This window comes from Acanthochromis polyacanthus, chromosome 1, assembly GCF_021347895.1.
Source record: "Acanthochromis polyacanthus isolate Apoly-LR-REF ecotype Palm Island chromosome 1, KAUST_Apoly_ChrSc, whole genome shotgun sequence".
NCBI lineage: Eukaryota > Metazoa > Chordata > Actinopteri > Pomacentridae > Acanthochromis > Acanthochromis polyacanthus.
The window spans coordinates 25,773,837-25,795,799 of record NC_067113.1 but is presented as its reverse complement, the minus strand read 5'-3'; the positions used below and the strand labels follow the sequence as shown (position 1 = coordinate 25,795,799).

Here is a 21,963-nt window from a genome sequence, read left to right as displayed (position 1 = left end):
AGTCACATCTGTACACATCCATATGTAATTTCATCATGTCTTGTACAATATCTCTATTATTTTTATTTATATCCCTATTGTACTGTAGTAACAACTTCTTTCTTGACTCATCTGTATCAAGCTGGTGTAGCATGTAAATTTCCACGGTGAGAGATCAACAAAATTTATCTTGTATTTTATCTTATCACTCATCTTAAAGGACAAGAAGAGTCGCTGAATGATTCGATGAAAGGAATGGAACCGCATGTTGTGACCTTCACAGTCACCGGATCTCAGCCAAGTTTAACACCTTTGGTGGATTTTGGACTTTTAGGCTTCACTCTGATCAAATCAAATGGCTTTCTTGTCACCGCACGGACACAAACAAGTCCATTTACTCGGCTCTATCATGCACCCATATACACTACCAGTCAAAAAAAAATTTCAATGGTTTGTGTTGAATTATTTTGTACGTTGTAAATTCATGCTGAAGTCATCAAAACTATAAAAAGAATACATATATGGAATTATGTTGTAAACAAAAAGTGTTGATATTCAGTATTAATCTACAATGTAGAAAACAATACAAAAAAAAAAAAAAAAAACACCGAATGAAAAGGTGTCCAAACTTTTGACTAGTACTGTATGGGCACATTTCGGTGCCCATACACTGCGGTGTTCGACTGTGGCGGCCTGGGCGCCGTGTGTGCATGAGTGGAGTCTGGGTGTCTCTCCCACTCGTCCTCTGGGCGCGTGTCGTGCCTGGCCGCCGTAGCTGACCTGCCGCTGTCGATGCAGGCGGCTTCTCAGGTGGTGTTTCCTCACCTGGTTCGTCTGTACCCAGCCCCCATGTTAACTATTTTAATGACAATCACTTCTCTGCATGTTTGCAGGGTGGGCGTGGGTGGTATGAGTGTTCCTTTGTGTCTTCTTTGTTCTGTGTGTGCGAGTGCGAGTGCGGGGGGGGGGGGGGTGAACGGGTAGAAGGTGAGATATTGTTTTTAATAGTTTTTAATCTGTAAAGCACTTTGTATTGCAATTTCTTGTATAAAAAGTGCTATATAAATAAAGTTTGATTTGATTTTTTTGAAAAATGGTGCTCTATCCCTCAAGAGTTCCTTCAATGTAAGCTGGAATTGTATCAGCCTACGTTTTGCTGCTTTTAAAATTAATTTGTGACCAATTTATTTATTGTTGAAGACTCTGTGAGATGACTCAAAGCCCAAAGCAACTCCTAAACGGAATTTGAATTAGATTTTCTTGTCAGAAATTGAATTACTTCAATTTCAATACAATTCTGCATTACTTTCAATTATTTCCCCACATAAAATATAATCGCCTAATTTCCAACAGCCCTTGAATGCATCCTGAAGTTGCATGTGCCGTATCAAAGTTCCCTGCTCATTTCCATCTAATAACAGTGACATCTTGAGGCTGTTTTAATCCTCCATAACCTCTTCTCTGCTCCACCTACTGCACTGTTTCCCTCCCTCCCTCTCTCCTCCTTTCTTTCTGTTCAGAGCAGAAATGCAGCAGAGCTTGATCTGACTTGTCCTGCCTGCTAGAAGTGTTTTCTCGCTGCCCTGTGGACTCTGCTGGATCTCCACGCTGTGATATGGCCGTTTCTGTTTCTGTGCAGTGTCTGGGGCTCATCACACTGGCTGCGATCCTCCTGCAGACCATCGCGGTTGCGGTCAGTTTCATGTACTTCAACAGAGTCCTGAGCACGGTAAGCGCTGCGGATTGACTTGCGATTAATGGGGAAGTGAACGCATCAAATTATACAAGGCGTTCTGACACTTTTCATGGTTCAAAGGAAGTTTCTGAACTTTGTTGTGACATGCCATTCCTAGCAGGATTAAGGAAATAATAGTCTTTTACAACACAGAGAGAGGGCATTAAAATATTAACCTGAACTGACCTATTTATCGTAGGCAGTAAAAAAAGGAAAGAAAAGGCTCCAAGCAGTGCCAGGAGAAATAAACACGCTAAGAATCTTTTTTTTAAAAACATGATTTTTATTTAGGTTAGTGAAACGAGGAGGTGTCAAAGTCCTACATAACACTGCAGGAATGTCTGCTGCTGCTTGTGGACAATGAGAAAGTTGGGGCGAGCAGATAACAGAAAACAAAGGCAGGAAATGACATTAGTTGGAACTTAAAGGAGTGACACCCTAAAGTAACACGTTTCCTACTGAAGTGGACATTATAATGAATTGGAAATGTATCTGAAACCCCCATATAATGCTGATTGATATAGTCTAGAGCTCTGATTGGCTGAGTAACGGGGAAACACCCACCTTATGCACACCTATGATCACTTTAGAGGTAAGTGAGTTAATGCCTCAGGTGATACTACCTGATTCAAGGAACTGCTACTTTGAGGAAAATTCATTTTGGAGTTTGTTTTGTTATTACTATATTTTAAAGGAAAATGTCTGTTTTGAATCTAACAGTGACCCATTGTCTAAAAACACGTTATAATATGCTTTACAGTGATAACTAAACACAGACAAGACGGAAGTCAACAGTATTGGTTTCAATCATATTGCCAGCAGTCGGATTTCTTGTCTCTGATATTTGTATAGCACATTTTAAACAGCCTTTGAGCAAAAATTGCTTTCTAGTATAGAAATATGACTAGTGTTTGACCCAAATGCTGTGAATTTATACAAGCTTTACTATTAAAGGTCCCATATTGTGCCCCCCCCCTCCTTTTTTTAGCAAATTAATCAAATGTCATGTCCCCAAAGTATGTTTCGCAATTTTTCAGCTCAAAATTCCACAAGGGTGATTCATTTCACCATGACTGTATAACCCCTAGTTTTAAGGATGTTCTAGATGAACTGAAAACCAATTAGCTGCTGGTGTTTGAATTAGCGATTGGATTCTTTGGCCAATTCGTGCCCGTACATGCAGACCAGTAAGTGGACGGTGAACACAGCTATTGTATGGTCTGTGATGCAGAGTTGCATTTCCCCTCATACTGAATGCAGGACAAAGCAGCTGGTTACAGATTATTCATGAGGTGTGTCATGTGTCAACACAGCAGAGGATTTCTGGAGAAATTAGTATTTCCTAATGCGTTTGGGATCCATTGATTGAAAGCACGTACCAGTCAAAGCTTCTCCAAACTCTACCCGCGACTATTTCAATCACAACTCTTTAATTGATGACGGAGAGTCAACTCATACACTCTCACCTTATACCAAACATTTGTTTTATGCTCTTTCACAATTTAAACTCTTGTCGTGCGTATAGTCCCTCATGGACGCGAGTAAATAATTAAATTTAAACCACGTGTACCTTTGCAGCCGTATAAAGCGTGAATTGGCCTTTACTGGACTGTAAAGCTGGGAGACCAACTGGTTATGGTTCGTCATTTTTCAACCAAAAAACACAATAAAAATTTGAATTTTCACCATAATGGGCCTTTAAACTTTATATTCCTGGTTTCTGTTGGGTGTCTGCCTTACCATGTTTAGTGCTATGAGGTGGCATATGTTGTAAACTGGTGATATATAAGTGAATCAAGGTTAAGACCCTACAGTATTATTTACTGTGTGAATTTATATGAGCAATTTAAATGTTAAGGCCAAAAAAGAGAAATACTATCTGTAGCACAAATTTATCTGACTAACAAATGTTAAAGCTAAGAACTGACAGTGTTATTCACACTACCGTTTAAAAGTTTGGGGTCACCCAGACAATTTTATGTTTTCCATGAAAACTCACTTATTCAAGTGCTAACAATTAGAATTCATGAGGTGCAAACTTTCACTGAACACATCAACTCAGTGGACAGCAACATCAAGTTCACCAGAGAGGATGTACAGGACAACATTTTGCCCTTTTTGGATTGTGAGGTCTGCATAGAAGAGGACAGAAGTCTGAGTGTTGAGGCATACAGGAAACCAACACACACAGACCAGTACCTGCTTTTTGACTCTCACCATCCACTGGAGCACAAGCTCGGAGTCATCAGGACCCTGCAACACAGGGCTGACAAGTTACCCACAAGTACCCAAGGCCAGGAAAAAGAACACAAACACCTGAAAGAGGCACTGAAAACTTGTGGAGACCCTGACTGGACCTTTGTGAAGGCTCACACAAGATCCAGAAAGGAGAACAACCCAGTGAAGATGGAAGAGAAGGAGAGCAGGCACAGCAATATAGTGATCCCATATGTGTCTGGTGTGCCTGAAAAACTGAGGAGGGTTTTCAACAAACACCAGATCCCTGTCTTTTTTAAGCCAAACAACACCCTCAGGCAAAGACTGGTCCACCCAAAAGACCCCACACCACACAGCCAGAAGAGCAACCTGGTGTATGCAGTTAAATGCAGCGAGGAATGCTCAGATCTCTACATAGGGGAAACCAAACAGCCACTTAACAAGCGCATGGCTCAACACAGGAGAGCCAGTTCCTCAGGACAGGATTCCGCAGTCTTCCTTCACCTTAAGGAAGAAGGACACTCGTTTCAGGACACCAATGTTCAGATTTTGGACAGGGAGGACAGATGGTTTGAGAGAGGAGTGAAAGAAGCCATCCATGTCAAAGTAGAGAAGCCATCTCTGAATGGGGGGGATGGTCTGCAACATCATCTTTCACCAATTTACCATCAGGTCCTTTCAAAACTCTCTGAAAGAACTACTCAGCAGACTCATGTTAATGACCACCATCAGCACATGAGGGCTCAGTGACGTCTGTGCATTTCAACGACCCCCACCGATACAATGACCATTGTTGAATAGTCAGACCAGTCTTGGTATTGGTCGTTGGAATAATAATAGCCCTGAAAACACTTCACAGAGGTTTAAAAGCTGAGGCAACACCAACCACCACCAGAACTGAAGAAGCCTCTTGGATGAGAGGTGAAACATCTTCAAGGAACTTTCTTAAAGTCCAGTGGATTGATTTAAACTACTTTGGATAACCATGACCTAGATGAATGAGAACCTACACAGACATCTAACATAATTACACAAGGGTTTTCTAATCATCTATTAGCTTTTCAACACCATTAGCTAACACAATGTAGCATTAGAAATGGAAATGTTCCTCTGTACCCCTATGTAGATATTCCGTTAAAAAGCAGCAGTTTCCAGCTAGAATAGTCATTTAGCACATTAACAATGTCTAGACTGTGTTTGATTAATTTGTTATCTTCATTTAAAAAAAAAAAAAAGCAGCTTTTCTTTCAAAAACGAGGACATTTCTAATTGACCCCAAACTTTTGAACCAGTAGTGTACATTAAGAAATTACCTTGCTAATTTAAAGCTTTAAACCCTACAAAAATACACATGGAAAGCCCAATAAATCCAAAGATTCCCAATGAGCAAGGAGAGGAACTCCCTTTTAGCAGGAAAAGACCTCCAGCAGAACCAGGTTCAGGGAGGACGGGCGTCTACCTGGACAGGTTGGGGTGAGGTTAAAGGGCAAACAGAACAGGATGGCAGAGATAAACGATAACAGAAGCACCAGACAGGAAGGTGGGATCAAACCTGTGCAGCTTATAATCCAGAAATATCTGCAGAGATGTACTTTGAGAGAAAGAACAAAACACAAACTTTGAGAGAGAGGAGTGAAAGTTAATGGCATGCAACTGTGCCTAGAAATGCAGGTAAAAGGCGATAAGAATCACAGAAAACTCAAGTGTGAACATGTGAGACAACCATGTGATCCTGATAGCCAAGGTGGGAAAAAGAAGCAGAATTATAGATATGAAAGAGTAAGAAGAAGAAGCACACAAATACAGCAGCTTCAAGAGGATCTAAAAAGCAAAGGGGGGAAAAAAAAAAAAAAAAAAAAAAGATGACGCTTCACTTTTAATTTGGTAGAACAGAATTTAATGTGCAACAGGAGCCTGGTTGGAATAACAAAGTCTTGTCATCTTTGGTTCTGAGGCATGAGAGATGTAACCAGTGATGACTTCAGTGACCTCTGGGCAGAAAATGGATTTAAATATCGGAGCTCAACGACTAGGTTTAACAAATCGTAAAATTCTAAACCCAGTTCTGTGTTTCACTGCTACCCAGTACAAATGAGCCAAATACAGGCTAATGTGCTGTTTTTCTTTGTAGCAGTGAAGAGGCCAGCTGCTGCATTCTGAGCTAACTATAGCCAGTTAAGGTCAGACTGCGTCAACACCATATACAGAGAGAGATGTAGCCTAAAAAAGTTTTCAGGTCCCTGTGAGACTGAAGATTCCCTGTCAGCATCAAAAAAATGAGAAACATTCCGAAGACAAACCAGCGCTCTCCAAAAACATTAATAAACATGACGCCCACAACCTTGTTTTCTCCCAGCTTGATTCCTGCAGCTCATTATTTGCATGCCTAAATGATGCAACCATCGCCTATTTACATCTGGTGGCATTTTTTCAAGGCAGGAATTATGCCACGTAATAAATAACAGGTGTATTAAAGTCTCTAAGATTGCAGCAGAATGAGCGATTACAATAGAACATGTAGGAGAGCAGCCAGAATGCTGCACATTCATATCTTTTTTGTTTGTTTGTTTGGCAGCTCCTCAACAATTACTGACCCAACAAACTACACTAAAAATAATCTGGTATTAAATGGTGCCAGAAGAAAATAAAACATTAAAAAAATAAAAAAGGTGGAATACTGCAGCATTCAGAAACTGTAAAATAACAGCAATTGTCTGTAATATAATTAATTTTTTACTGGTTTGAAACAGTAAAACAGTAAGTTTATGGTCGCAAAGTGTGAAAGAACGGATTATTACTTGTGAATTAAGTTTTTCTTTCACGCATCTATAAATTAACTACAAATATTATCTAATTACAGCTAATATTGTGTAATTTTATGGTCAAATATTTTGGATTTTAAAATTCATGAAATACAAATTTTTGATGGAGATTTTTTTCAGGTTAACAGCATGACATTAGTTACCTTTAATTTAACAAAACCGAGAGAAGCTGTACAATAACTAAAAATCCTTTTGTGTAATTTTTCTTTCAATAACTCCAGATATCAGTAAAATAATACAAATTATCGTCTGTAAAAATACAGATTTCTGATGTGATTATTTGCAATTTTGGCTACCAATTGTCTGTTAAACAGGGAGAATCTGTACAAACTGTCTAAAGAACTATTCACCGCTTTTAAATAATGGAAAATATCAGCAAAATAATATTTTCCCCTAGTTTGATAAGAGTATTTACAGTCAAATATTGTAGAACAACAATTTAGCATTTGTGAAAATACAGATTTCTGATGTAATTATTTATAATTTGGCCTGATTTTTGAGGTTAACGTGCAAATTAATACTTTTGTTTCTATGATTTTTACTAGTTGTCTGTAGTTTAATAAAACAGGAAGAATCTCTAAAAACATTCCCCAAAAACATTTACCATTTTTAAATAAAATAACCTCAAATATCTGTAAAAATACATTTTTCAAGTATACATTTTTTTTTCTTTTTTTCTTCTTTTTTTTTTACAGCTTAGGTTTTGTTAAAGGAGACTTTTCCTCCTGCTGCCAAACATTTTCCTCTCCATTTTAAAAATATGCTCCATTCCTCGCCACTTGTCATCACTTCTCGCCAGCTTGTAGGAAAAAGGGCCACATTTACGGTTTGAATCTGATGAAAGTGAGGTTCATAAACACACCTGCAATCACCATTTTACACAATAGGTTCTAACAAAATATGAAAATAGACATATTTGAGATTGCTACGGTTAAAGTTCTCTTTGGTGGGTCCCGTTATTGTGCATTCTGGTTCACTGTCATTTCATATTGGGACGTTTAATGGACTGATTGTTAATTAGACCTGAGCTTTGCCTACAATGACAAGTCACAATGTGTGCTGTGTAAAATAATGCCCATTATAGTCTGTGGCCGTAGTCAAAACACAGAAAGTTTCCATTGTAACTGGAGCGATAATCATTTGGAGGAAAAGTAAAAGTGAAACAAGATATTGATGGAAAACAAAGACATATATTTAGTTTGGGCTAAGTGAGACAGCGACTTTTGGCTCTGGAAGGATCCAACCTGACAGAATAACTATTTGTCAGTTTGCGGAGGAAATAATCTGCAGACTCGGCTAAATTAGTTCCAGCTGAACTCCATTGTTTTACTTCCTTCACACTTTGCGCACAGATGCAGCAGAGCTTTTCCCGGAGCAGCGTCTCCTGCCTCATAAACGCAGATCTGCACTCAGAATTCGAGGATCCGGCGTCCGAGAACAAGAAGAGCGATCCCTGCTGGCAGGTCACGCAGCAGCTCCACCACCACATAGAGAAGGTTTTGATTTATCTTTGTTTCATTCAGCTTGGCCCGGCTTCATTGGTTGTGTTATCTGTTATGCTAAAAAGGCCAGGGGCCCAGATTCCTGAGTGGCTTTTGGAGTTCTCAGGAATGTTCCATCCACAGTTTAACTACACCGTCAGAAGAAAAGCGGTTCTCAAATCAGAATCTACTACTGAATGAAAACAGGGGAAACTCTGCAACACTTCTATACAACCCTGACTCATCCAAATTGGGTCAAAAAGATGACATATTTGTTGAACAAGAGTGAGGACAGAATGATTCATGGGGTCTCTGGTGAATTACTCAGTGTTGCTGATTTTGATGTAGTTAGCTCTGTCTTTTTCCCCACGAGTGTGAACTTTTAGGCCCATTGACGTTCTCTTTTCCCCTCCTCTTCTATCAGAAGATTGCTGACAGATTCCAGAAGGAGATATCCACTGCCATGAGTAGTAAGAACAATGCCACTATTGTCTGTCAATTACCACTAATGAGCTTATGTATGACCTTTTCCACCAACAATGCCCGTCTGTGTGTTTTTCCTATCTGTTTGGGTTTTCACAGATAAGCTGACAGGAATGCTGCCCGTCTTGAGCCCTTCGGTCCGAGGGGTCCCGCTTCCTAAGGTTGCCGCGCATGTGACCGGTGTGGTCTCGTCCACGGAGCGTCCAGCAGCAGAGAGTGAGGATAATTTAATTGTCGTATTTAGCAGATGGGGTAGAGTCAGCGTAATAAACACCTAGCTGCACTGCTCACCCACCTTCCCAGGGCCACAGGTGAGGAATTTGCTTCCAGGCTTCCCAGGCTGCTCTCAGATTCAATTACCCCCTCATGCCTCATGTCTGTCAGGACCTGCGGATGTGCAGCTGCTTTTGCACAACTCGGACTGTCCTGCTGTTGTCTTCTGGATGAGTCAATGCCTCAGTTATTCTTAGTCCAGGAATTGAAGAAAATAAAGACCAAAAGGGACAATATGCGTAATAGAACCTCTACTAGAATAAAACCATTGTGCAATTGCACCATTGTGAAACTGTGGAAATAAAAAGGAAAAAGAATAACCGAACATAGCCTTATTTGTTGCACACTTCTATATTACTGCAGCAAGATGTTAAAAGTTCACAAGACATCATAACAGTTAGGTTGTGCTTTGATTTTACTGAGACACTCATGAATACAGGTGTTTTTTTTTCCTCTTTAAAGCCACATTGCAAAGAATTGTACATGTGCATTCATGTCTGACAACCTGTATTGAAATTTTTGTGGCTTATACATTAATGAATCAGCTTAACCAATCATGTCAGTGTCCTTGTTTTGAATATATTGGGAGGAGTTTTGAGCAGCATGCATTAGGTACAACTCACATGCATGCATCGTGTTAATGCTTGATAGTAGGCATGCCTGATGTCATCACTTAAAGGAACCTTGATTAGCTGGTGCCTCCATGCTGCCTCCCTGTCCAAAATCTGAACATTGGTGTCCTGAAACGAGTGTCGTCCTTCCTTAAGGTGAAGGAAGACTGCCGAATCCTGTCCTGAGGAATTGGTTCTCCTGTGTTGAGCCATGCGCTTGTTAAGTGGCTGTTTGGTTTCCCCTATGTAGAGATCTGAGCATTCCTCGCTACATTTAACTGCATACACCAGGTTGCTCTTCTGGCTGTGTGGTGTGGGGTCTTTTGGGTGGACCAGTCTTTGCCTGAGGGTGTTGTTTGGCTTAAAAAAGACAGGGATCTGGTGTTTGTTGAAAATCCTCCTCAGTTTTTTTTTTTATTAAAAGGAGCAGCTGAGGTCACATCTGTACACTATTTACAGACTAATGTTTCTTTTTGAGGTAGCAGGAGCTGTGTAAACTTCTCATGTGATCTTGTGTCATAGTGGATAACTGTAACCCTTTTGTACATGTGTTTCTGCATGTTTATTCATTCATTGCAGGCTCGCGGAGCAGCAGGGGCTACCTGGGGGAGCGTATCAGAGTGTGGCAGGGTCAGAGAGGTCTGTCCTTCCTGCAGAACATGGAGCTAAGGGAAGGAGAGCTGCTGGTGCCCAGAGCAGGACTCTACTACATCTACGCCCAGACCTACTTCAGACTCCCCTCTTCGGGGGAGCTGGAGGGGGACGCAAAGGACGAGGAAGGAACTGAGCTTGTCCAGTACATCTACAAGAAGGTGAGGCTTTTTTCTTTGAATTGTTATTAGTTTTTCATTTAATGTTTCAGTTTATGCTGTTAAAGTGTGGTGTAGTTAGAGTTGGGATTAAAACTGCTTCGGAACCTTTTGAGTCAAGGAAATTAAAAAAAAAAAAAAAAAAAAAAAGGGTTATTCCATACAAACTCAACAAAATCTGGGAAAAAAAAAAAAAAAAAAAAAAGTTCCAACCCATCTCCCTCAGAATCAACTGAAATTTTATGCACAACAACTTTTCTCTATTTAGTGGCTCCATGCAAAATTTTACTTTCATTTTATGAACACTTTTAGAGCTACAGGCCCTCGAAATTTTTAAATTTTATACTTGCGTCACTTCTTCCAGCATTTTTGAGCCCTCATAACTACTAAATAAAGTACAAAGGACAGATCAAGTTAAAACACATTTGAGCTCTGTCAAAAACTGCAATCAAAGAAATTTTACATCCAGTCCAGGTATCATAATCTAACCAACTTTGTTCATCAATGTCATGGGATATGTCATAGTTTCATTAGAAAAACTGCACCAGTTTAATGTCTGCCATAGAGTAACAGAAACAAACATTGGTACCGTGGACGTGTCATTTGTTTTCTGAGAAATAACAGGAGAAAACCTTAAAAAGTGCATTTTTGGTTCCATATCTAGCCTGGATGACATTGATGTATGTGTGCAAGTTGGTTTAAGTGAACGTAGAAATCTGAAAGTTTACAACTGTTATATTTTTTTTTCTGTCGATAAATTGTACAATAAAATTTTCTAGACATTTTTACCGCAGCCTCCATGTCAAGTTAATTCTTTTCCTTCATTTAAGATTGATTTGCTGTTTTTTTTTTAAGTACGTTGTGTATGCTTGACATATTTAAGATAGAAGTAATATAATATTTTTTTTAGAAGATGGATGCATCGCTTGCCATTGACAGGATAATGAAAAACTGAATAGAAGTGTAAGATAATGACATGGGACAAGAGGGGATGAATCCAGTCTATTTACTGAGTGTAAAGAATTCTTGATTACTCCTACCAGTGAATGAAAGCCAACTCTCAAAACCTAAAATGTCAGTGTCCTTGAATAGACACAATGAAGTTATTCATTTCAGATGGCATTAGAAAGATGCAACGCCTCTAAATCAATGTTATGTTACATAATGTAATGCATTTCTGTTGAAAGTTCTGACCTTGTTTTTATCATGTGGCCCACAGATGAGCTCCTACACGGTTCCCATCTTGCTGATGAAATCTTCCCGAAGTGTCTGCTGGCCTCGGGGGCAGGAGCCTGGACTCTTCTCTCTGCATCAGGCTGGAAGCGCCTTTCTACAGCCTGCAGACCGCCTCTTCATCACCGTTAGCAACGCCAGCACCATGGAGATGGACGGGAGGGCGAGCTACTTTGGGGCTTTCCTGGTGGGATAAAGGAGGCGTCCTGGACAGACAAAGTGGACACAAATGTCAGGCGTTTGCTTGATAAGATGAGCGGGTGTCTGAAGGTACAAGAAGAAAGAAGGAGCGAGGAAAGCAAAAAGGACTTCTTCTGGACCACAGAGCTGCAGTGGGACACTCCGAGTGGCCAAAATAGCGAGGACGAGGAGGCATTTGGTGGTCCAGCAGTGACCTAATAACTGACTGCAGTTCAAACCCACACAGGATATTAATTCTGTTTTTGAGGCCGTTGAACTGAATGCACTGTATGACAGCAAACGTGGATTCTGTGGAGCACTCGGAGATCATTCGGAGCTGCACAACAGACGCAGATTAAATGTTGCCGCCTTCTATTCAAGTATCCGTTTTGCCTGCAGGTGAAACAGTCGACAGCCGAGTTGTCATACCCAGGAAGTGCCAGAAGTGTTGGACACGTGACACGGCTTTTATCAAAAGTATGTACAAGAGATGCCATAGGACAAGCTCTTGCGTGTTCAGGATTATGAATGAAGCTTCTTGTTGTTTACAGTACCTATGGTTGAATTTCCTCATTGTGCATCACACAGATTGTGATGATCTTGAGGAGAAACACAGAACTAGTGAAAATGAACCTTGTCCTTTTATATTTTTGAATGCCATGGACACAAACCCTGACAGCCCACATACTCTGTCACTTCAGGACACCAATATCCCTGACAGCTACTGAATGAACTGCCATGAAAAAAAAAAAAAAAAAAAAAAAAAATCATAGAAACATTCAATAAATCCTAATACAATGGTGCTTGGAAGGCTGCAAACACTTATATTTCTGCAAAAATCTGCCCTAAATATCAACAGATGTTCCACAGCACCTAAAAAGTAGATAAGAACCCAATAAACGAGGAAAAATACCTATGGGCCTTTATTGTGGTAAAAGTATCTAATATTGCCTGTCTGAGAGTGGAAATATTGTGTAAACCCTTGCTTTTGGTATCTGGCGAGACCCAATAACTGACTAAATGTTTGAGGTGACTGTTAATCAGTCCTGCACGTCAGTTTGGAGAAATGTTTGTCGACTTCTCCGTACAGAACAGCTTCAGCTCTGGGATTTTGGTGGATTTCCACATCTAAAGCCCTCGTTTCAGGTCCTATCAAATTTCTTTTGGATTAAAGCCAGAACTTTGACTTTGTCAATCCAAAACATCAATTCCTCTTTAGCAATTCTATGGTAGAGCAACTTGGGTTCTTGGGATCTCTGTGTGGCTACATGACCTACTTTCTCCTGGGGTTCGGTTTACAGACTGATTTCCTAACATTTTCCTCTAGGACTGGCTAGTGTAATCCAGAATTCATTGTTCAATCAGCGATGGCGAGCTGTCCTGGCACATATGCAGCCGAAGAGGCCCAAACTTCTTCTGTGCTCGAAACATAACACTTCTGATTTTAACAAAAAGGTTCCATTTTGGTCTCATCCAGCCACAAAAGTCTTCTGGCTTGTGTATGCGACCTTTCGTAAGCTGCAGACAGTCAGCAAAGTTCTTTATGTGGAACAGTGGTTGTCTCATTGCAACACTGCCACGCTCACCAATGTTCTCCTGATGGTGCACTTACTGGCATTAGTGAAAGTGAGAAGGACCTTTAAGTGCTTAGAAGTTACCCTGCCATTGGAGTGATCTTTGCTGGTAAAACACCAATGGGGTTGGTATCAATGATTTTAAGTTTCTTTCTCATTTCAAGTTACCTGTAAATTGATGGAGTCCAAAGTCTTTAGAGGTGGGTTTGTAACCTTTTCCAGCCTGATGAGAATCAATAACTCTGAAATCTTCTTTGTTTGTGCCATCAAACACTTTAACTAGCGTGTGAGAAGATCAATCTTGAAAAAACAGGGCTTCTTCTCACACCTGATTGTCATCCCATTGACTGAAAACACCTGACGTTAATCTCACCTTCAGCTTAACTGCTTATCCTACAGGCTTACGTACTTTTTCCACTCACAGATGTGTAGTATCGGACCATTTTCCTCAATAAATTGAGATCAAGTGTATAGTTTTAGTGTTGTTTACTTTTAGGACTAGTGTGATAATGCTTTAAGTCAAACTCATGCACAAATATAGAAAATTCTGAACGGTTTGACACAGCTTTACCTTTGATCCTTTTTCCTCTAGTGCAGGGGTGTCAAACTCAGTTCCTGGAGGGCCACTATCCTGCATGTTTTAGATGTTTCTCTCTTCCAACACTCCTGATTCAAATAATCAGCTCATCATCAAGCTCAGCAGAAGCCTGATAACGAGCCTGATCATTTGAATCAGGTGTGTTGGAAGAGGGAAACATCTAAAACATGCAGGATAGTGGCCCTCCAGGAACGGAGTTCGACACCCCTGCTCTAGCGTCACCATGAGGTTGAAATTAGTGGTTTTCATAGAAAAGCCCCAACAGCAGTTAAATGAAAGAGTTCAGACCTTCACACCCCCAAGCTAAGCTGTTTCAACTCTGTTAATGGCTTAACTTTTTTTTTAAATCGCAGCTCTTAACGTACTGCTGAGTTCACTTATTTTTAATCTCTCATTAAATAAACTGCCTCTGGTGTTGGGCCTCCTGCAGCTAGAACAGAACGTAAAAATATGCAAACTGCCCACAACTAAACCGGACTCGAATGTCACCCCCTACACAAAAAGACACAGAACTGAAAAAGTAAAAAACTATCATTTAATTCATGTTGTATTACATGTTTCCGTAATATGGCAGTGAATGTTTCAGCAATAATAGTCACTCCTCAAACAAGAGTTTTTACATTAAAAAAAAAAAAACAATACCAAAAACTAATCAGGGTTCAAGTAATGCCCAAAAGAAATACATTTTTGAAACAATCACACGCACAGAGGAAGATAGATCATATTTGCTGATCACACTGCAATCCACCTGCTACTTCCTGGTCTATGAGTGGAGAACCAAGGTGTTTGTTTGGTCAGCCTGAGTCCTCTCTCTCTCTCTTTCTCTCTCTCGCTTTTCAGTCTGTTTTTGGTCACCATGACTGGACTGACAAACATATTGTAGTTACAGCTGAGACAGTAAACACAAACACGGACAACACACAGCCTCTTGAGTAATAGGAGGGCTTCGTTGTGATTTAACAAAAAAAACAACAAAAAAAAACAAAACAGTGGTACCAAATCTCAAACACTTGGTATCAAAAATAGTCTCTGAGTTGGTCTCTGATCAGTCGGGACACTACAACTGTGGAGGAGGGGAGGGAAAATGCACACATGGAGGATAATTTTGTCTTGTTAATGACAACCTATGGCTTCAGTTAATCTATACACACACAGAGAGTCATGTACAATCCCATAATCGAAACATAACGGTACACTTGAAGACAGTCTGTTATAGTCGACAATGGCAATACTGTAAACAACTGTGTGTGCACGGGAGCTGGGAGGCTCCTTGTTGGTGCTCCTATTGCTATGGTAACCAAGAATGGTTTTAGTTGTAATTTGGCCAATCAGTCAGACTAAGTGCTTACACCCCACCGTCCGCCTCCCCACTGACATTACAGTAAATCTCAGCAGGCGCATCCACACGCTCGCACACAGAAAAAACACACCCACTCACACAAACCGCGGAGCCAGCCAAGTGCTTCGACATTATCTCGCTGCCTGTACAATGCCTGCATCAGTCAAGTTCATTAAGACAAATTCATTAACAGCCGACAGTACTTGGATTAAGTGAATTAATGAGATAGAAAAAGGCATACAGTCTTGTGTGAGACAGATGATCTCCACAGATTAGTCACGAGAGTCATTCACAATTAAGGTGTGAGCACATACAGAGTTAAGGATTAGTAAGGGCTGTCCTGATACCACTTATGCATTTTCTTAAACATACTTGGAGTAATATTCAAACTGTGGAAAAATGCTGTAACCTTGATATGATGACGATAATGCAGTTGCTGTCATCATGCACCGAATGTAAAACTTAACAAAAAAAATAAAAATCTATAGTTGTGCACACACAAACGCAAAACCTGGTATGGGGTTCTATTGCCTCTTACAGTATGTCTGCGGTCTATGAACACAAAAAAAGCACCTCTGAAGGACAGAACAGCCTTGGAACCGAGTATAAGTGTTTAACTACAGACAGGCAACAATACACACCGGCACACAGGCACAATACAGGAGGCTTTGGCACACCCATGCTAGTCTTACTACTCAGCGTTTTTCCAACACAGAAGAGAAGCAGGTTACAGGACAGGACAGACCTATAGCTGCCTTAGGTTGCCTCCCCTCAGCCGGGGAGATACAGGTTGTCTGACAGACACAACGATCAGCTGTCACATTCAATCAGCACCAAGCTGTCTCTTTATGGAGTCCCAGCCTCTCATCCAATCAGCAGCTCCAGGCTGTCCTCGTAGTTGGGCTCTTGTGGGGGGCTGGGGGACAGGAAGGCCGTGGTCACCGGGGTCCCTGTAGCTGTAGCGACGTTGAGGAGGGTGTTAGCGCGGATGCTGGTGGTTGCCGGGTTGCGGAGCGCCGCGGCCGCCGTGATGCTGGTGAGGTTGATGCCAAGCGTCAGTCGTGTCTGTTCTAAGGCCTTCTCTGGCACAGCGAAGGCCTCCAGCTTCTTCTCACCGTTGGCCATGTAGGAGTTCTGGCAACCTCGACAAATACAATCCAAGCATGCCTGACAAGGACGAGAGAAAATAACTGACATTACTCTATTTGCCCTGTGTACAAAAGCTGTCAAAGGCTCTCTGTTGTCATCACAAGTAACTTAAAGAATGCCATTGAATTAAAAACACCATTGTATTGCATCCATTTAATATAAAAAAGGTGTTTGTGTGGGGATATAGATTTGGAATTTGTATATACAGTGATGGTAAAGCCTCCAAATCACAGCTGGCATGTTTTAAAGATCCAGGTGGGCTGGCAACCCAGACCCTCTCCAAGATGTAATAATGCCATCACTTGCCTAAACAAGTGGTGGTTAATGTTAAACTAGTGGAAGCAGTGCACAAATAAAAACCCTCCAGAATAAAAGCTGTAAGACTGTCCAGTTAATGAACTGACAACTTGTGGTTTCTTTATTTGAATTCTAATAATTGGCTCAATTGGAAACATTTTTCTATTTTTCAAATAAAGAAAAACTACTATGGCAAAAAAAAATATTTACAATTACACTACACAAAAAACAATAACAATAATCTGTACAAAATCAAATTGTATGAAATACTAATTAATTTGCTAAATTTAGCCTGTGTTCAGTAAAATAAAAAAAATCCCATTCACAGAGCAGCCTTAGTCTCACCTTGCGGTTTGAGTAGCAGGGACAGCGCTGCCCCCTGCAGGTCAACACAGAAGGATTCTGGGTGGCCCGGCCACATTTACAGCCCTTCTTCTCCACTGGCTTCTTATACGGAGGCCTGACAGGTGCTGGGGGAACAACACAGCCCGACATCAACCGCTGGTCTTTGCTTCGGTCCTTCGTCTTGGATCCCCCACCAGAGCGGGCCTTGGCGTGGGGCTTCTTAGGGGTTGGATCCACATGCTTCCTGGCACCTTTATTATGGTTCGGCGCAGGGCGATTGGGCTTGGGAGGTACCCCGTTTGACAGCGATGAATACGTGTGCGCTGGTACAGTTATGGTGGGTGGTTGTGTGTGCAGTGTGTGAGAGGGGTTTGGAGTGTGTACATTTGAGGGGGAGCCCTGCAGGATGGAGGCTATGGGGAGAGGTTTCACCTTTTCTCTGTCGCTCTCTGAACGAGATCGTTTACGGTTAAGGCGGACTGGCGGGGGCTTGGAGGTTGGAGGAGGCTCAAAGGAGGATGTGTGTATGTGAGCACCGTGGCCTGCCAATATGTTAGTCCTGCCTGTTTGAATCTGCGTGTAGTTGTGAGCTGTGTCCAACTGTATGTACATTTGAGTGTGAGCTCTGTCCGTGGCTATGTGCGAGTGAGTGTGTGTCCTTTCTTGTGTGTGAAGAGAGTCTCGACCGGGCTGAAGGGGATCCAATGTCTGTAAAACCTCCTCCACGCTGAGAAGCAACACTTCCCCCTCCTCCAGCTCCCTGCTACTAGATTCCCCATCCCTGAGTGAGCACACAGTGCCTGGTGTTGGGGCTAAAGGTCCAGTGGTCAGACTCAGTTCCAAGCCACCACAAGCAGTATTGGATACAGACAGGCCTGCCTGTGGCTGCTCCTCTACCAGCTCACATACTTCTAGCTCAGGAGAAGAAGGATCTAGGTCCTCCAGCACTTCTCCGTTGCATTCTTGCGGTCCATTGGAACAGGGCGGATCAGAGGAGGCGCTCTGGGGTACAGCTGAGAGCTCTGCAGGAACAGGTGGTGCCTCTGTGGGGGTAAGGGACTCAGGAGCAGAAGGATTCACATCTTCCTGTGCTAGGCTTAGGTCCTCCGTCTCTTCTTTGTGTGACATTAGCACCTCCTCTAGCAAGGCCATAACCTCTGGAGACCCTCCTACATGGCTGTTGATTGACTGCAGCAATGGTGAATGAATTACATAGAGGCAGAGCTTCCTGTAGCACTGCACCAGTAAAGAGAGCTGTTTGTTATCCTGGAAGCAGGAGTAGTCCTTACAGCGGCTGCACGATAGCCTGACCTGCATCTTCTGGCCTTTACAGCCCAAGCAAACATAATGCTGACACTCCGGGTGTGTTGTAGAAATGGGATCCTGGAGCAGTTTACCTAAAACAAAAAGAGAAATATACTTGTTAATCAGCTATTCACAAATGCAGAGTAAAATAGCTGATCTGGAGTTATTTATAATATGGATTTATGGATTTATAGAAACAGTTACATTTATTGACAGAGCTGCAGCTAAAATTACTCTATTACCAACTAAAGTGCTAATTATTTTTTGATACAATGGAAAATATGAGTGAATATTTCCTAGAGCTTTCAAATATCTTGTTCCGAACAGAGAAAGCTATCATTTGGATGAACCTGGAACCAGAGATACTTGACGTTTCATGTTTTAAACAATGACAGAATATCAGAATATCCACTCAGTAGTTTTACCAATTAACTAATCGATTTAGCAATACTTGTTGCAACTCTATACACCAACTGATGCATTTGAAGTAGAGTTGAGAAATCAATGAATGCAATCTCAGTATGATGGGATTTGAACTGCTGCCAATCCAGGAAATTTTCTCCCTTAACTTTTCTGTCTCCATTTATCAAAATAAGCAAAATAGACTCCAGCCTGCCTAAATCTTGAGCTCATATTACACATTTCTACCGTTTACGTCACCAAACCTGCAACTGCGATTGCATATTTGCATGAAATCATAGCAAAAGCCCAACAACATAATAGGCAGTAATCAGTAATGTTGTCATATTTTATTCTGTCAATATTGCCCGTGTCAGCTTTAATATTCCACAACCTAAGTGCAGCAAGTAAATAAAGCATGAATAGGAAACACATGGCTGTGCAGCAGGCACAACAACAGAGGAGTCATCTGTCTTGTCAAGAGGACAGATGACTGGGGCTCGGCCTCGGTTGCTAAGGAGACCACGCTGGTGAGCGCGACAAATCGTGTCAACTGCTTCGCCCACGGACACTTGAATAGTAGGGTTACAAAACACACATGCATTTTAGAAAATCCCCCATCAAGTTAGGCAAAAACGGATCCGATTTCTAGTACGTAACATAAGATCATATTGCAGCGAGATGGCACAAAGCAGCAGCGAAAGCGTGTTGAGTGTTGCTATGAAATACTATTATTTTCAGGATGCTTACCACAGACGAGACATGCGAGGGACTGTCTGAAGATGGGTAGTAGCTTGTACATCTCTGCGAAGGTGTGAGGCTTTCGCGGGTCGCACTGCAGCACGGCCCGGCTGGCGGACACGTACAGAGCGGTTGCACTAACGGGGTTCATAGCGGTGGGCTCCACAGCCTCAGGGAAACACAGTCCGAGGGGGAAAATCCAGCCGCAAGCTCCAGGAGACGGAGTGAAAGGCAGTCAAATCTCAGGGTGATGGAGGAAATTTACACTGGCCTGGCAGTGCAACAATCACCCCAGTGTGTCGATGCAGGAATTATGAGTTAATAGCAGACACAATATGAGACTGCGTCCATGGTGAAGCGGTTATCGCTAAACGCGCACAACATTAGCTAGTTCGGCAGGTGGCTAGCTAAAGTTAGCATCACCGGCTCATAGTCGCTGCTTTTCACCGACAAGCTCTTCCAAATCACAGTTAAAGTTTCTGTTTATTCGGACTAATTAGACCCTAGCTTAGAATTGTCCCCAAGGCAGTCTAAGGGCGAACGCTGAATCAAATGATCAAAAGATCCATGATCAAAAGGTTAGCATCATGCTGCTAACGTTAGCTTACTACATCAGCCAAACGATTTACACAAGAGGCGGTCGATGATAGCCATAGAGCCCATTTACGATCCAACGCTGTCTCCTCATCGACGTTTAACTGAGTAGCGAGCTGCTGCTAAGATGAATAATTTGTTTGGCTAGAAATCAGCAAACAGATCCCAGGCGCGCACTTGATGTAAACAAAGCTAACAAGCTAGCGTTAGCATGGCTAACCAAATTAGCTAGCGAAGATTCAACCGTATCACTAACCCCGCTAGGGCCGCTTATACCTCACATGTAGGAGCAAAATGCAAGCTGCAAACTGAAATCCTACGATACGGGTACTTTCTGCTGTAATACTTGACGAGCGGAGACCAAAACATAGCTAACTTGCCGTTTTACAAATGCATCAATCATTCGATTTTCCACTTTTCCTTGCATCAACCCCTCTCGACAGGCATGATCATCACGCGAGACTTCCACTAGTTACCCTGGTTACCGCGGTGTACCAGAGGCTCCCGTTATGTCCACAGCGCCGTCCTCGTGGTCTCGTTCACTGTACATCCCTACATCAATAAACCAAATTTTATACTTAACATTTGTTTGTTTTTTTTCTCTCAAAATACCATAATAAGATCGAATAATTCAACGATACATGGACGGACAGGACGGACAAGGTACGTTTTATCCGTTTGTTTCCTGGCTATAAAAGACACAAGCAGAAACAAAAAATCAAGCCGTTTTTTCGTTTTTTCGTTTTGAGCAAAAAACAAAAAAACAGGAAACGGTTCGTTTTTTCGTTTTCACCCCCAAAATGAAAATACGACTCCATATTCTGTTTCATTGGTGGGCGGGGCTTCGGACCCTGCCAGTGCACAATCAAGCTCCTGCCCATCACAATAAAGCTCTTGCGCTGGCATTCATAGACAGACTGACTTTCATTGTATTGCCTGCCCCCACTGCACTTCCCCTAACTCTAAATCAAAGCAAGTCGTGTACACAGTAATGACAGTCATAACCAGTGGTGTAGTCTAGTTTTTTCTACTGGGTATACTCCAACCTCATAAACCAAAGCCAGGTCAGGTTCTCATATATGTGCGCGTGCACTCACATGTCCATGCGCGCGCGCGCGCGCACACACACACACACACGCACACACATACACACACACACACACACACACACACATACACACACACACACACACACACACACAGCAGCAGCTCCTTTGTTTCAAACTACCAATTAGATACTTATAGACATTATAGCGTCAGCAGCTCCTCCTCCTGCCATCAGGTAGACCTGATGTTTCCTCTTCATCAGGTAGAGCTGATGTTTCCTCTTCATCAGGCTCCCTTTCCTAAATGTTAACCTTCGCTCCAGCTGTAGTGTTCCCTAAAGTGGCAGTATTCACAGGACAAGCAACAGGCTTATTAAAACACTGAAATAGTTTCATTTAGCTTTGCTTTCTTTTTCTTATTTTTTCTCCACTGACTGATGTTGGGTCATTAGAAGTTCTAGACTCATGTCCCTCTTCTTCTAAGCCAGGGGTATTCAGCTAAAATTCAGAGAGGTCCAGTCAGCAAAGGTCCAGAACATCATAATATCTAACTTGAGTTACTGTGATATATGCTGATGTAACCTGGTAGTTTTATTAGAGTCTGCCTGTAATCAAAAACTGACCGTCAAATAAATTCAGTACGGTTCAAAAACATTTTGACATTTATTAATAAATAACTTACATGTAACTGTATATCTTAAAATAAAGTGCAGAACTTAAAAAAGCATGACTGAACAAACTGAATTAACTTCT

The 21,963-nt window shown here is 41.7% G+C and overlaps 2 protein-coding genes across 4 annotated transcripts; one reads left to right on the top strand and one right to left on the bottom strand.

Moving 5' to 3' along the window:
• The first annotated feature begins 577 nt into the window (after nt 1-577).
• Nucleotides 578-14,634, top strand: LOC110972640 (tumor necrosis factor ligand superfamily member 10-like). 2 transcript variants are annotated; one of them, XM_022223014.2, is made up of 6 exons: nt 578-1,708; nt 8,106-8,249; nt 8,662-8,704; nt 8,817-8,933; nt 10,181-10,413; nt 11,630-14,634. In XM_022223014.2, the coding sequence occupies exons 1-6, from the start codon at nt 1,595-1,597 to the stop codon at nt 11,837-11,839; spliced, it is 861 nt and encodes a 286-aa protein (XP_022078706.1). In that variant the 5' UTR covers nt 578-1,594; the 3' UTR covers nt 11,840-14,634. The 2 variants fall into 2 exon arrangements, with proteins under 2 accessions (XP_022078706.1, XP_022078699.1); XM_022223007.2 differs by having other exon boundaries at nt 580-1,708; nt 8,659-8,704.
• Nucleotides 14,509-20,663, bottom strand: LOC110972616 (E3 ubiquitin-protein ligase MSL2-like). Of its 2 annotated transcripts, none has more exons than XM_022222994.2 (3): nt 19,580-20,663; nt 17,126-18,522; nt 14,509-16,501 (listed from the first exon to the last, which is right to left on the bottom strand). In XM_022222994.2, exons 1-3 carry the CDS (start codon nt 19,719-19,721, stop codon nt 16,199-16,201), a joined length of 1,842 nt encoding a protein of 613 aa, XP_022078686.1. In that variant the 5' UTR covers nt 19,722-20,663; the 3' UTR covers nt 14,509-16,198. The 2 variants fall into 2 exon arrangements, with proteins under 2 accessions (XP_022078686.1, XP_051807135.1); XM_051951175.1 differs by having other exon boundaries at nt 20,545-20,655.
• Between the last annotated feature and the right edge of the window lie 1,300 nt (nt 20,664-21,963).

Excerpts from the sequence above, each read along its gene's own strand:
- LOC110972640 (XM_022223007.2), top strand. The coding sequence starts at position 1,595 with ATGGCCGTTTCTGTTTCTGTGCAGTGTCTGGGGCTCATCACACTGGCT. Across the intron at positions 8,250-8,658 it reads TCCACCACCACATAGAGAAG|AAGATTGCTGACAGATTCCA; the intron begins GTTTTGATTTAT and ends CTCTTCTATCAG. Across the intron at positions 10,414-11,629 it reads TCCAGTACATCTACAAGAAG|ATGAGCTCCTACACGGTTCC; the intron begins GTGAGGCTTTTT and ends TGTGGCCCACAG.
- LOC110972616 (XM_022222994.2), bottom strand. The coding sequence starts at position 19,721 with ATGAACCCCGTTAGTGCAACCGCTCTGTACGTGTCCGCCAGCCGGGCC. Across the intron at positions 18,523-19,579 it reads CCTCGCATGTCTCGTCTGTG|GTAAACTGCTCCAGGATCCC; the intron begins GTAAGCATCCTG and ends TTTTTGTTTTAG. Across the intron at positions 16,502-17,125 it reads CCTGCTACTCAAACCGCAAG|GCATGCTTGGATTGTATTTG; the intron begins GTGAGACTAAGG and ends CGTCCTTGTCAG.